Genomic DNA, 16,279 nt, shown 5'->3' on the forward strand with positions numbered 1-16,279 from the left:
TCAGAAGTTCATGAAATGCGGCGCGTGTACACACCGTGATACATGGACTGGCTGTGGGTCTCCGACCTGTATTCAACATCCTCATATGTATCTATGAAGCTGTGAAATTTGGGTCAGGAGACCAGTGGCCAATTCACGTATCACAGTCTGTATACACGCCATATTTCATGGACTTCTGAATTTGCCCTAGAAAGTGATTTATGCATGCTGACATGAGATGATTTTTTTCCCCAGTTTTAAACCACACAAAAAGTATACCAACCTGACGCAGCCAAAAGGATGTATACAGCACACCAACACTGCAAAGTGCATTGTGAAACCATCAGTGAGTAAATTCTGATTTCTATTCACAAGGCTGCATACAGTGTGCTGTTGCTGTCTCTGTCACTGTCTTTCTGCAGACTTATCCATTACAATTCCAGGTACCAATTCCACATTTCACCTAGTCCACACACGGCTGACATTTATAGGACTTTGCAGTTTGGCAAAATCGTGATAATTCATATAGAAAGAGCCTTTAGTGCCACACGCCATTTTCCAATACAAATATACCATCCTTTGCAATTATTTTACAAGTTTCCAAGTAGAAATACCAGTTGTGCCAGTAATTTACCAGGAAGGGGAAAACATTGCATTAATTGACCTTGTTGTGATTTAAATACCACCTTGTTACCAAAATCATATTAATGTATCTTTGTCATGATGATGCTGCATCATGTAATGTTAGATAGGCTAACGTGTGCTGTGTGCCACCTGTACCACCCTGCGTGCCACCTGTAGGTATGTACTTTACAGGAACACAATGCTGATGTGTGACTATAATAAAGTTTTAATACAATTGTAATGTTCTATTAAAACTTTATTATCATTATGACGCAACAGATTTGGGACTGAAAGATGTTAGTCCTTATTGAGTTATGTGGGTGAATGCAATTGCAAGTGAAATACGCCCTAAGAATCTCCTTTGCAGGTTTGAAGTACAGCCAGGAGTGGGTATTTTGCGCTGTGTCGTAATAGTTAGAAGCACAGTACATTGGGCTGCAAATGAGATGGCTGGTCATGGGTCAGCATGGGGTTAACATTACATTCATCCTAACATTCCCTGTAGTGTCTGAGGGAGCAGAAAAGGACTTTCCTGCCAGTAGGGGTCAGACTCACAGATGGTACAGACAGGAACAGGATGAGGTTGTGTTAAGTGAATGCCTGCACCACAATTAGCTAGCAGTGGGAATTAGTAATCATAGGGTACTAAGGTGCACCACCCTAGCTGGGCTTAGATTGGAACACTGAGGAGATCTAAAACTCCAGCCTGAGCTGTAATCATGTGAGATTTGTCCCAAATTGAAGTTACTCTGCTGAAAGAGAGAGGCCCATTCCATTGAAGAAATCAGCTCCCCAGCCACCGCAGAATGAAGTATTGAGGATTAGTCTTGTTTGTACAATCTGTGCATCCTATATGAAAACGGGATAGACAGACAAAAAATGTAAATTCATTTATTGATTGACATAAATGCAAGCAGACAAAAATGTTAAAAACAGTGGAAGGACCAAACAGCAGGAGATAGTACAACATTAGCGCAAAATATGTGTGTATATATATATTGTGAGGCAGCGCTGTCATTTACTTGGGGAATTCTCACTTGGCAGCGAACAAAACACATCCGGCACGGATTTTCAATCAAACATAGAAGTCCATGCGGTTTATTATGCAGCATAAACCGATAGAAGCAATCAACAAAACTTCACATAAACAGCAGAGCGTCCATTATAGCTTCTCTCTGTAAACCCAGTGTTCACACAGATTGCTCAATGTCCAGCATACATGTTCTCTTAGCCTCATTTATCTCACCCACGTCAGGATCTCCACATGGTTCCGTCACTCATGCTGCAGACGTCCATATCCCTCCAGGGAACTTTCAGGCTCTGGCAGCTATTACACACACCCAAACACCGGCTGTTAGCCAGGAGCCAATCCTGCGCATGGGACCTTCCACTCTGGACCAACCAGGTCCCTGCATTCACCCCATGTGACCTACCCTGGCCACATTATATGGTCTATAGCCACGCCCACCGGGTCACGTGACTATGACCTCATCACAGGTCCTTCACACACTCACATAGCCTTTTACTACAGGTGTTTTCAGACACACCCCTGGGTGGTTTTGTAGGCAACCAGAACCCGCCCATCTCACTAGTTACCTGAAGACTTCTCCCTTACACTTTGAAACAACACCTCAGCAATGATATTGCTGATCACACATACACAAGTCTCCATCTCAAAGCCACCCACTTTGAGATACATAACCATCCTTCAGGATTCTGCCACTCATCCGTTCTCTTGGGACCTCCACACAGCGCCCCCTAGCAGACACAGTGGTTACTACACCACAATATGTAAATTAAATATACTATTAAACCACTAAAATAATACAAAAGTACAATGAGCAAGTCATTAAAACCATCAGGTCACAAAGAGTATAATGAAATAAAAACTGAGAAGTTACTTGGCTATAAATGATTTATACAATATGAAGAAGTAACAAACACTCAATGATCAAGGTGAAACAAGAAATCTGCGGGCTAAAGAGAGAACTAGAAGTTAGCAAAGTGGTAAACATAGCAAAGAAAAATAAGCGTAAGACTATACATCAAACAGTATCTGTGTTCTACTGCTGGAGTGGTGCCAAACCCTGATACGTTCGGCAAAGCAGGAGGATGGAAAATGACTCCGTTATACAAACTATGCTGCTCTGGGAACCGCTGATCTGTGACCGATCACCACTGTACAATGTATTACCATCAACTAGAAGTTATATCTGAAGGTCATTATGGGGCGGTCCGTGTAGTAATGCAAAATCACGTAAGCTTGCTCTCTGATGTTTCAGCAGTGTGGTAAGTAGTACCAGGCAAGTTTTTTTTTTGAAAATCGTAAATTGTATCTCAAAATGTTTGAGATCAGATGAAACGGCAAATTTCGACTCAATTTCGATCCTCCACTGAGCCAAAAAAATGGAAGATCTCAAAAATTTTCAACACACAAGGTTTCAAAGGTTTTTAATGTAAGTAATAACATTATCCAAAGCCAGCTTTCCAGACACCACATCATGAAAGAGGTTGACAATTCCATGGAATCCATCTTTGACATGATACCATGTGACCGGGACTCCATTGTCCTTCAGCCGGTTCTTGTAGAGTATTCCATCATCGCGAAGAACATCAAACTCACATGTTACTATGTAGGCCTGTGGTAATTGCCGGATTACACCATCATCAGAGAACAATGGAGAACATGGAAGGTCAAAAGCTATCTTAACTTTCTCATAAACATCTTTATTAAAGGGTGCCATGACGTGAGGTTTGTAGCCTTTGTCCTTAAATTCCTCAGAACTCAACAACTTACTTAATTTTTGTCTTTTTTCAAGAGGAACATGGCTGCCATTTCTCATCTCTTCTGACAAAGAAGAATCACCACCTATATAGCTAGTTACGTACAATAGAGCATGTTCTTGGGGTAACAATGGGACCATTTTGTTTTGTTGGTAAGAGGGTAAATTAAAATCGGCCATCTGGACCACTGGGTATATCAACACCTGGGCAAGAGGCTTTGGAAGATCTGATCTCCCCACAAGAGCTTGACAGACCCCAGCTGCAAGATTGCCCCCGGCACTGTTTCCACATATTATAACAGAAGAAGGATCAACTCCATGATCTTGCGCCGTCTTCATAAAGTGAACTGTAGCCAAGACACAATCATCAAAAGCAGCCGGGCATCTGTGTTCTGGTGCCAGGCGGTACCTAAAATATTAAAAAAAAAAAAAAAAACATTTTATATTGAATTTTTGTGGTTTAGTAAACAAGGGTCAGTATTCAATATCTGACCACCACATGCATTGTTTACCAGGCATTTTGGATGAAAACTACAGACGTTACTGGGTCGCCCGCCAGGGCCATGGAGTACTCGGAGCCGGGCCCGTTGATGTCATTGGGAGATGTCACGGTAGCTGTGACCCGGACCGTGGCCCTGGGCGTCCATTGTAAAAGGGAGGATGTTGAGCGTGTGGATGATGATTAAAGTTTATAAGTGGATGATTCGTGACGCCACTTGTGTGTTCGGCAATGAAGGTGCTAAGCTGACGCTGCAGACATCCTCTGGGACAGATGGTGTGGTGCAGCAATTATGTTGTGGCCCTCCACAGGTAGGGCTGTAGTCCCAGGGCAGTGTAGATGAAGAGCTAGTGAGGAGAGCGTAATGGTGCAGTGTTAAGCACAGAGATGTAGCAGTGCTGAGTGTGTTGGCGCAGGAATAAGTGGAGGACACCAGGGCATGTAGTTCCAAAGCTTTACTCACAGTCTGTTGTGCATACAGGTGCCCGCATCCGTGCCGTGTCCTCCAGGTCAGGAGCTCAGCCAACTTCCAGGTAAGATGAAGTACTCCGTTCCAACACTCCGCCAATATGTGCCTTTCCTGAACGTCTCCCTTCTAGCGCCTATTTGAAGTACTCACAGTACTGAGTTACACTGGAGTTCCTCCTTTCAGATGTTCTTAGAACTCTACTTGTACGGTAGACAGCTGTAGCCTGCTTCGGGGACTCCTTGCTACTAAGTTCCGGCTCACTCACGCTGCTGTTGTGCCCCCAAGTCTTGTGTGGGAATAAAGTGGTGACAACTTCTGTTCCTCCGGTGTCTGCTGCAGGACCATTAGTATCCATACAACCTCGGGGACCGGCCCCCGGCCATGCGCTTAGAACTTGAGGAAGGGCTCTGCTCTAACCCTAATCCTTAGTTCTCTTCTTCTCCTTACGTTCCGTACAAAACTATCCTTCTTATGGAGAATTAGGCTTTCTGAATATCTCTTTCCTGTGCCAGCAGACCCAGGTCACTGAGGTCTGCTGCAGCACTTCCTTCCATCCATCCCACTCAGGGGATCTCTTCTCACAGACTGACCTAGTCCTAATAATCTCCCGCTCTCTTGTGCAACTAAGCTCCACCCACCTCCCAGCACTCCAAGCAGGGAGCCACCAAAGGTGCTTTGCTACACTACTATGTTGTGTGGGATGCAGGTGTTGGAGTGTGGTCAGGTGTCTCCACCTTACCTGAATGGTTGGGTACCACACCTCAGGAGGAGGTGCAGTACCTCTGTGGCGACTGAACCCTCAGGGGCACCACATTACCCGAAAAAAAAATCTGATTTCAACTATGATCAGCTTTAATTAAATTGGTTGCTTTCGACAACTCACTTTTATCCACCCTAATTGTCACCATACCTGCAACCTGAAGTGATAAAAATCCCATATCATCACTATATCATTAGATTAATTTAAAAAAAAATCAGGAAATGTTAGAGAAATGTCACCTTACCCAACAGAGACAACCACGGCCCCGGAATTCTTGGTTAGGTATCGGCAGAAACTTTCATAGGTGTCTAAACCAAATAAACAAGAGATTAGTTATTAGGATCCTGTTGTGAGTTCATTTTCCCCTTCACCATTGAAGTCTGATGAACTCCCTTTTCTGGTGAAGGAAGGTAGTGAGGCTGATTACCAAGCACCTGGGCAGGATGATGATGACTGGGTGACGGGAATTGCTGACTGGATATAAGGCAGCCAACGCCCTTCTGCCTTGCTGGTGATCTCTCTGAGGGATTCTAGGAGACCAGTCTGATTCCTGCTCCTCAAAAGCTAAGTTTTCTGCTCTACTTTTTGCATTTGTGTTTTGGTTTTGTTTTGCATTGTTTTCCTTGATTTCTGCCATTCCCTGCTGGGGAGAGCTGAATTCCTTTTTGCTCTGTCTTCAGAAAATACCTGAGTACTGATATAGTCTTTTTGAAGCCTAGCGTCTTCAGGGCTTTTTTCCCTATCAGCTGTTGGCTCTTGTTTTGATAGGGTTTTGGCGGATTACAGACAGCAGCTTTTCTATCCTGTCCTATCTAGTTAGCTTGGGCCCCATCATTTGCTCAGCCTATCTTTCTATCTGTGTGAGTGTTTTTCATCTTGCTTCACCGTCATTATATGTTGGGGGCTGCCTATTGCTTTGGGGTCTGCTCTGGGGCAGTTTAGATTTCCCTTTCTGTCTTTAGGCTATGTAGTTCTCTGGCTGTGATCGAGGGGTCTAGGGTACCGTAGGAACCCCCCACGGCTACTGCTAGTTGTTGATAGGTTCAGGGGTCTGCAATCCGATAGCTGCCAACTTCTCTGGTTTTCTGGACTTAGCTAGTATTTCTGTTTTTGCCTCCTACGGTGACTCATTCATAACAGAATCACCAGCCATATCGCAGATCCTAGGGTACTCAATAGCAGGAAAGAATTGTAAAAAAAAAAAAAAAAAAAAAAAAGGTGTGTATATTTTTTCCTCTATATCTCTGAGGCCGTAGGGGGAATTTTTTTTTCTCTCAATGGAGATAAAGCAATTGTCTGATCGTGTGGAGCAGCTCGCTGCGGAAGTGCGGGGAATTTCCGCCTACCTTGCTCATTCACATGCTGCTGAACCAAAGATCCCTACTCCTGATGTGTTTTTTGGGGATCGGTCTAAATTTTTGAATTTCAAAAATAATTGTAGATTATTTTTTGCCTTGAAGCCTAACTCATCAGGGAGCTCCGCGCAGCAGGTTAAAATTGTCATCTCTTTGCTGCGTGGCGATCCCCAGGATTGGGCGTTTTCTTTGAAACCACATAATCCTATTCTGACTAATGTGAACGCATTTTTTCAAGCCTTGGGGTTGTTGTATGATGAATCTAATGCTATTGATCAGGCTGAAAAGACCCTGTTGGCATTGAGCCAGGGTCGAGATTCTGCAGAATTGTACTATCAAAAATTCCAAAAGTGGGCGGTCCTTGCTACCTGGAATGATAATGCCTTGGCAGCTCTCTTTCGGAAGGGTTTGTCAGAAGCCATAAAAGATACTATGGTGGGATTTCCTGTTCCCTCTGGTCTTGACGATTCTATGTCATTAGCCATTCAAGTTGATCGGCGTTTACGTGAACGCAGGACTGCACGAGAGGTGTTGCCATCTGTTGAACAAATGTCTGAACCTTTGCAATGTGATAGAGTTTTGTCCAGGGCGCAACGTCAGGAGTTCAGAAGGCGTAATAAGCTGTGTTTTTTTTGTGGAGATGCCTCGCATATTATTTCTGTCTGTCCTAAATGAGAGAAACGTTTTGCACACACGTTTTCTGTGGGTGGTGTTGAACCTAAGATTCTTCTGGCAATTACTCTGATCTGCTCCCTGTCCACATTTTCCGCCAAGGCTTTTGTGGATTCGGGAGCAGCCCTGAACCTAATGGACTTGGATTTTGCTAAAGGTTGTGGATTTCCTATGACACCTCTGCGAACGCCTATCCCTTTGAGGGGGATTGATGCTACTCCTTTGGCGAAAAATAAACCTCAGTTTTGGACCCAGGTGGTAATGCGGGTCGCCCCAGACCATCAAGAAAATTGCAGATTTTTGGTGTTGCATAATTTGCATGATACCATTGTTCTGGGGTTTCCCTGGTTGCAAATTCATAATCCAGTTTTGGATTGGAAATCTGTGTCTGTGGTGAGTTGGGGTTGTCGGTGTGCCTTTAGTGAGGCTCCGGTTTTTTCCACCTCTCCTCAGTCGCATGATGTTCCTGACTATTTGGCGGATTTTTATGATGTATTTAGTGAGAATGAGTCTGCGTCTTTGCCTCCTCATAGGAATTATTACTGTGCAATTGAACTGAGCCCGGGGTGTAAATTTCCCAAGGGTCGGCTCTTCAATTTATCTGTACCCGAGCACGAGGCTATGCGATCCTATATTAAGGAGGCGTTGGAGAAGGGTCATATTAGACCATCCTCTTCACCCTTAGGTGCTGGGTTTTTTTTCGTGGCCAAAAAGGATGGTTCATTAAGGCCTTGTATTGATTATCGTGCCCTCAAGAAAATTACTATTAAATATCAGTATCCGTTACCCCTGATTTCGGATCTATTCTCCAGAGTTAAAGGTGCTTGCTGGTTTACCAAGCTTGACCTCAGGGGGTGTATAATCTTATCCGCACTAAGCATGGGGATGAATGGAAGACGGCGTTTAATACTCCGGAGGGACATTTTGAGTACCTGGTGATGCCTTTTGGGCTCACTAATGCCCCTTCTGTCTTCCAGTGCTTCATGAACGATATTTTCCGAGACTTTGTGGATAAATTTTTGATTATCTACCTGGATGATATTTTGATCTTCTCCAAGGATTGGGATTCTCATGTGGAACATGTTCGGACTGTGTTCCGGATCTTGAGGGAGAATTCCCTGTATGTCAAAGGATAGAAATGCCTTTTTGGGGTACAGAGGATTTCTTTTTTGGGATTTATTTTGTCTCCGTCAACTATTGAAATGGACCCGGCCAAGGTACAGGCCATTTATGATTGGGTTCAGCCCACTTCTTTGACGGCCCTCCAGAAGTTTTTGGGTTTTGATAATTTTTATCGGAAATTTATAGCAAAATTTTCTAGTATTGCCAAGCCATTGACTGATCTGACTAAGAAGGGTGCTGATGTGTTGAATTGGTCTCCAGAGGCTGTTTCTTCCTTTCAGGAGCTGAAGCGAAGATTCACTTCTGCCCCGGTTTTGCGGCAACCTGATGTCTCACTCCCGTTCCAGGTAGAGGTGGAGAGATTGGTGCAGGAGCTGTTTTGTCCCAAAAGGATCCTGTAACATCTAAAATGAATCCCTGTGCTTTCTTTTCCCGAAAGTTCTCTCCATCTGAACATAACTATGATGTGGGGAATCGGGAACTGTTAGCCATGAAATGGGCATTTGAGGAGTGGAGACATTGGTTGGAGGGAGCTAAACATCAAGTCGTGGTCCTCACTGACCACAAGAATTTGATTTACCTGGAGTCGGCCAAACGCTTGAACCCTAGACAGGCTAGGTGGGCCTTGTTTTTTACACGTTTTGATTTTGTGGTCTCTTTTCTTCCTGGCACTAAGAATGTCAAGGCTGACGCTCTCTCTAGGAGCTTCTTTGCTGATTCTCCTGTGGTGACCAAGCCTGCTACCATCTTAGGCGAAGGGGTAGTTCTTTCTGCCATCTCGCCCGATCTGAGATGTGCTCTGGAAGAGTTCCAGGAGGACAAACCTGAGCATTGTCCCAGTGGAAAGTTGTATGTTTCTGACCAGTGGAAGAAGAGAGTGATGTCTGAAGTTCATTGCTCTGCATTGGCTGGTCATCCAGGTATTTTTGGTACTAGAGATCTGGTGAGTCGTTCTTTTTGGAGGCCCGCCTTGTCTCGTGATGTCAGGAATTTTGTGCAGTCCTGTGGGACTTGCTCCCGGTCTAAACCTTGTTCTCGCTCTAGTGGGTTGTTGATGCCTTTGCCGGTTCCCAGGAGGCCATGGACCCATATTTCAATGGATTTCATCTCTGATATGCCTGTCTCTCAGAGAATGACTGTTATTTGGGTGATTTGTGATAGGTTCTCTAAGATGGTTCATCTTGTACCACTCCCTAAGTTGCCATCTTCCTCTGAGTTGGTGCCCCTGTTTTTGCAACAGGTGGTTCGCTTGCACGGGATTCCTGAGAACATTGTATCTGACAGAGGAGTTCAGTTTGTGTCTAGATTTTGGAGGACTTTCTGTTCCAAGCTTGGAATTCAGTTGTCCTTCTCCTCTGCTTTTCACCCTCAGACCAATGGGCAGACGGAAAGAACAAACCAGACCTTGGAGTCGTATTTGAGATGTTTTATTTCCGCTGATCAGGATGATTAGGTTTCATTTTTGCCCTTGGCCGAATTTGCTTTAAATAATAGAGCTAGTTCTGCCACTTTGATGTCACCTTTTTTTTGTAACTTTGGGTTTCATCCTCGATTTTCTTCAGGGCAGGTGGAGCCTTCTGCCTGCCCAGGTGTTGACACTGTGGTGGAGAGAATGCACCAGATCTGGGACCAAGTGGTGGATAAGTTATCTCTCTCCCAGGAAAAGGCCCAGCGGTTTTCCAACCGACATAGGACCATTGGTCCCCAGTTTAAGGTTGGTGATATGGTTTGGTTATCATCAAAAAACATCGCTATTAAGGTGGCTTCTCCTAAGTTTAAGCCTAGATTTATTGGACCTTACAAGATTTTGGAGATTATTAATCCGGTCTCTTTTCATTTGGCTCTTCCTGTTACATTTAAAATCCATAATGTGTTTCATAAGTCCTTGTTGAAGAGGTTTGTTGAACCAGTAGTTCCTGGGGTGGCACCTCCGGACCCTGTATTGGTTGAGGGTAACATGGAATATGAGGTAGAGAAGATACTGGATTCCCGTCTGGCTAGACGGAGACTCCAGTATTTGGTTAAGTGGAAGGGTTATGGTCAGGAGGATAATTCCTGGGTCTCTGCCTCTGATATTCATGCAAAAGATTGGTGCGTGCCTTTCATCGGGCTCACCCTGATCGCCCTGGTGGCGTGGATGAGGGTTCGGTGACCCCTCCTCAAGGGGGAGGTACTGTTGTGAGTTCATTTTCCCCTTCACCATTGAGGTCTGATGAACTCCCTCTTCTGGTGAAGGAAGGTAGTGAGGCTGATTACCAAGCACCTGGGCAGGATGATGATGACTGGGTGACGGGAATTACTGACTGGATATAAGGCAGCCGACGCCCTTCTGCCTTGCTGGTGATCTCTCTGAGGGATTCTAGGAGACCAGTCTGATTCCTGCTCCTCAAAAGCTAAGTTTTCTGCTCTACTCTTTGCATTTGGGGTTTTGGTTTTGTTTTGCATTGTTTTCCTTGATTTCTGCCATTCCCTGCTGGGGTGAGCTGAATTCCTTTTTGCTCTGTCTTCAGAAAATACCTGACTACTGATATAGTCTTTTTGAAGCCTAGCGTCTTCAGGGCTTTTTTCCCTATCAGCTGTTGGCTCTTGTTTTGATAGGGTTTTGGCGGATTACAGATGGCAGCTTTTCTATCCTGTCCTATCTAGTTAGCTTCGGCCCCATCATTTGCTCAGCCTATCTTTCTATCTGTGTGAGTGTTTTTTCATCTTGCTTCACCGTCATTATATGTTGGGGGCTGCCTATTGCTTTGGGGTCTGCTCTGGGGCAGTTTAGATTTCCCTTTCTGTCTTTAGGCTATGTAGTTCTTCGGCTGTGATCGAGGGGTCTAGGGCACCGTAAGAACCCCCCACGGCTACTGCTAGTTGTTGTTGATAGGTTCAGGGGTCTGCAATCCGATAGCTGCCAACTTCTCTGGTTTTCTGGACTTAGCAAGTATTTCTGGTTTTGCCTCCTACGGTGACTCATTCATAACAGGATCCATTCTACTATCAGTGTCATAGAAATTCTCAGGATCCGTTCTATCAGGGACCATTAAAAAATGGCCGTAATAATTTATCATATTTACTTAACTAGATGATACTGCATGTTGCTAGCTACAAGTAAAATTCGGGTCCGTAAAAGTGAAAATGAAGGTCTCCTGTTTCTCCTTTCCTTTGCAGTGTTGCTGACTATCAACGTGTGCCATCAATCCTTCTTTCCCCTGAAAGGTTGTAAAGAGGTCAAAAAGTGTACGAAAACCCGCTTACAAATAAGTGGACTGCCACCATGACAGACCCTCACTGAAGCTGTTGTTGGGACAGTTCCTTTTGAGTTAGGCTTGGTTGGCCACTTCTGTGTTGGGTGGCTTGCCCCATTCTGGTTGTTGTTTGGTTATGGTTTGGAGCATACATTACAGTCCTGAGATTTCATGGGTAAATGAAATAGTATAAATCCACTTGGATTACGCATGTTTATATATATTCGTTGATAATACCCATAGCTGTATTGGGAATTTGATTATAAACGCTTATTACATTATTTATATTACATACTATACTCATGCTGCTTTGTGCATACATATGAAGAAATGTTTGAGGGGCCAGTGGATATTTGATCAGTATGAGTGCCTCCTGGATGAAAGAAGACTAGGTCAGTATGCCTAGTAGGGTTATGAGATGACAATCTTAGGCCGGGGGTCACATTGCGTTTAGGCAGCCTGTTAGACGGACTGCGTTACACCGCGGTATAACGCGATGTAACGCAGTCCGTTAACGCTGCCATTGACCCCCATTATGTGGCGCATCGCGATGCATGCCGTAAAGTGGCACGCGTTCGCGATGTGCCGTTATTCAGTGACGGAGCCTCGGACGCGGGCTGCAGCGTCGGAGGCTCCGTCACCGCTAGCGCTGATGAATCATCAGTACTAGCGGGTATAGCATAACGCGATCGCGTTATGGTATACCGTTAACGCAGCCCGTCAACGCAATGCATTGAACGGGCTGTAAAACGCAATGTGAACCTAGCCTTAGTGCAAAATGCTGCCCCAAAATATGATATAATAAAAATTGACAGTTAAACAAACATAATGTTTTTTATGGATGGAGATAGGTAAATGGCTAAAGAAGTGAAATGTTAGGCTCACCTGGAGAGGTGGATTCATGAAGCCAGGGCCGACGTTAGGGGCAGGCAGCCCAAACAGCTGCCTAGGGCCCCCACTCCCCCAGGGGCCCCCAGCTAGCGGCACATCATGCAGCCGCTATGGGGCCTGTGAGGCAGGGGGACCCGCCTGCCCCCATCACCGACTTCCTCCACCGCCGCATTGAACTATACTGGCGTCATAGACACCGGTACAGTTCAAAGCAATGATGGAGGAGAGAGCGTCAGCTGACACTCCCTCTCCCATCATTCTCCGCCCTGCCTCTGACACTGCGGGTGCACGATGACGTCATTGTGCACTCACTGTGTGTCAGGCAAAGCAGCCGCTGAGACAGGAGCTGGGAGCAGCGCGGGCACGAGGAGAAGTGAGGAGTGTGTTGTTTTTTAATGTAACAATGAGTACTGACTGTGGGCCATTGTCGGGGGGAGATATGCGGGCTGTGCTAAATACTATATGTGGGCTGTGCTATATACCATGGTCCTGTGCTGTGTACCATGTTGGGCTGTGCTGTATACTATGTGGTGCTGTGCTATATACCATGGTGCTGTGCTGTATACTATGTGGAGCTGTGCTGTATACCATGGTGCTTTGCTGTATACCATGTGGGGCTGTGCTGTATACCAAGTGGTGCTGTGCTATGTACCATGTGGTGCTTTGCTGTATACCATGTGGTGCTGTGCTTTATACCATGTGGGGCTGTGCTATATACCATGTGGGGCTGTGCTATATACCATGGTACTGTGCTATATACCATGTGGGGCTGTGCTATATACCATGTGGGCTGTGCTATATACCATGTGGGGCTGTGCTATATACCATGTGGGGCTGTGCTACATACCATGGTACTGTGCTATATACCATGTGGTGTTGTGCTATATACCATGTGGGGCTGTGTTGTATACCATGTGGTGCTGTTCTGTATACCATGTGGTGCTGTGCTATATACCATGTGGGGCTGTGCTGTATACCATGTGGTGCTGTGCTATACAGTATACCATGTGGTGCTGTGCTGTATACCATGTGGTGCTGTTCTGTATACCATGGGGGTTGTGCTATATACCATGTGGTGCTGTGCTATATACCATGTGGTGCTGTGCTATATACTATGTGGGCTGTGCTATATACCATGTGGTGCTGTGCTATATACCATGTGGGGCTGTGCTGCATACCACGTGCTGCTGTGCTATATACCATGTGGTGCTGTGCTGTATACCATGTGGTGCTGTGCTATATACCATGTGGTGCTGTGCTGTATACCATGTGGTGCTGTGCTGTATACCATGTAGTGCTGTGCTATATACCATGTGGTGCTGTGCTATATACATGTGGTTCTGTGCTATATACCATGGTGCTGTGCTATATACCATGTGGTGCTGTGCTATATACCATGTGGGCTGTGCTATATACTATGTGGGCTGTGCTATATACCATGTGGTGCTGTGCTATATACCATGTGGGCTGTGCTATATACTATGTGGGCTGTGCTATATACCATGTGGTGCTGTGCTATATACCATGTGGTGCTGTGTTATATACTATGTGGGCTATGCTATATACTATGTGGGCTGTGTTATATACTATGCGGCTGTGCTATATACTATGTGGGCTGTGTTATATAATATGCGGCTGTGTTATATACTTTGTGGCTGTGCTATATACTATGTGGCTGTGTTATATACCATGGGGGTACATTATACATTATATTCTATGGGGGAGGCTGTGTTCTATAATATGGGGGGCTACATTACATTCTATGGGGAGGTGGGCTGTATTATATTCTATTTGGGGCTACATTATATTCTGTGGGGGTCTGTATTATATCTATTATATTATATGGGGGGGGTGATTGCATCCTAATCTATGAGGGGGCTACATTACACTATATGAGGAGGCTACATTGTATTCTATGGGGGGCTGCATTATATTCTATGGGGGCTAGATTATATTGTATGGGGGCTTCATTATACTGTATGAGGGGGCTACATTATATTCTATTGGGGCTGCATTATACTATATGAGGAGGGCTACATTGTATTCTATGGAGGGGCTAAATTATACTATATAAGGGGCTGCATTATATTCTATGGGGGCTGCATTATACTCTGAGGGGGCTGCCATATATTCTATGGAGGAGCTGCATTATATTCTATGGGGGGTTACATTATATTCTGTGGGGTGGCTGCATTATGCTGTAAAGCATGGCTGCATTATACTATAAGAGGGGGGCTGCATTATATTCTATGGGGGTTACATTATATTGTATGGCGGGGCTGCATTATACTCTGTGGGGTGGCTGCATTATGCTCTATGTGGGCTGCATTATACTGTATCGAGGACTATGGGGAATACATTATACTATGTGAAGAACTATGGGGTGCATTATACTATGGGAAGCGAATTGTACTACATGGATGACTGGTGGTGCATTATACTATATGGAGCACTATGAGGAGTGTGTTATACTATATGGAGGACTGAGCAGTGTATTTTAATATATGGAGGACTATGAGGAGTGTATTATATTATATGGAGGACTGAGTGTATTTTAATATATGGAGGGCTATGAGGAGTGTATTATACTATATGGAGGACTATGGGGCACATTATATTATATGGAGGACTATAAGGAGTGTATTATACTATATGGAGGACTATGGGGCACATTATATTATGTGGAGGACTATGGGGTGTAAACTGTAGATGTGCTGCTGAAAACATGATACTATATGGGAACAGATTGCTCTATTAGTGATTGTTCTTTCCTCATCATTCTTTCTAAGACGGTGAAAAGAGGCCGGGAAACAACTCAGTGCATACAAATACAATCAAAATGCTTGTGTGTGATGTGCAATATGTTACCATTTGGGGCCCCATTTTAAACTTTGACTAAGGCCCCACTTTGCCTAAAACCGGCCCTGCATGAAGCCACTGGTATTGGTGTAGTCACAGACCCAGGGCATGTGAAATAGTGGGGACTTGGAAACCAGGCTATGATGAAAGGCAGATAAACAAGGGAGGCAAGACATGTAGGAAAACAGAGAACTGGAAAATGGCAGGTCTGAAAAAGCACTCAGGTGTAGGTAGGAGAATCCACAGCAGGATCCAACATAATGCGAACAGATTCTAATAAAAGTGGGTGATGCTTATAGCAAAAAATGGGTTATTCATCAGGTAACAAGCTGAGAGTTAAGCAGCATGTTAGAGGGTTTGTAGAAATCGCAGGAGTTTGCAAGGATGAAAGCAACAGACAACAAAGGATAATAATAATAAATAATAAATAATCTTTATTTTTATATAGCGCTAACATATTCCGCAGCGCTTTACAGTTTGCACACATTATCATCACTGTCCCCAATGGGGCTCACAATCTAAATTCCCTATCAGTATGTCTTTGGATGGTGGCAAACTCCAAACAAACAACTGGACATTTTACTGTCTCAATTCTAGAGACAGAGTGTGTCCAATGAGAACACTGAAAGGCCTTGGGAGGTGATGTAATTGAGGAATTTCTGAGCACTTGTGAGACCTGACATGGAGCACAACAAATGGTGGTGGCTATAGGTATAGGGGATAGTGGTGGAGCTCTTCCCTCAAGATGAGAAAGCTGAGACCAGTGTGTAAGAGCATACATGTTTATGGAGGAGTTGGGAAAAACATCTATTGGTTGAAAAAGTTATCAACCAATAACTATATGTATGGCTGGATTTAACATTTTTAGAGTCATAGTTCATGCACAGGGCCTGTACAGTAGTGCACATAGTGTCTGACGAACATAATGTGAAAACTGATATTGTCATCTAGAAGCAGGATCTCTATACGCACATATCTGATGGGGTTTTCTATGATTGATTCCAACATAAAACCAAACAGAAGAAGAAAC

At 44.5% G+C, this 16,279-nt stretch overlaps 1 protein-coding gene across 1 annotated transcript in view; it reads right to left on the reverse strand.

Annotated features, from left to right (window-relative positions):
* Nucleotides 1-1,478: 1,478 nt before the first annotated feature.
* The window catches only part of LOC141097995 (arylacetamide deacetylase-like 4), a 38,500-nt gene continuing 23,699 nt past the window's right edge, over nt 1,479-16,279 (reverse strand). Inside the window, exons 3-4 of the mRNA XM_073585570.1 lie at nt 5,359-5,422; nt 1,479-3,795 (exon numbers count right to left, since the gene is read on the reverse strand). Coding sequence (XP_073441671.1) covers nt 3,045-3,795; nt 5,359-5,422 — 815 coding nt within the window. The 3' untranslated portion in view covers nt 1,479-3,044. The remainder of the gene's footprint in view (nt 3,796-5,358; nt 5,423-16,279) is intronic.

The sequence above is a fragment of the Dendrobates tinctorius genome, unplaced genomic scaffold (genome assembly GCF_039654945.1).
Source record: "Dendrobates tinctorius isolate UK_male_01 unplaced genomic scaffold, ASM3965494v1 ptg000086l, whole genome shotgun sequence".
NCBI classification, from domain to species: Eukaryota; Metazoa; Chordata; class Amphibia; order Anura; family Dendrobatidae; genus Dendrobates; species Dendrobates tinctorius.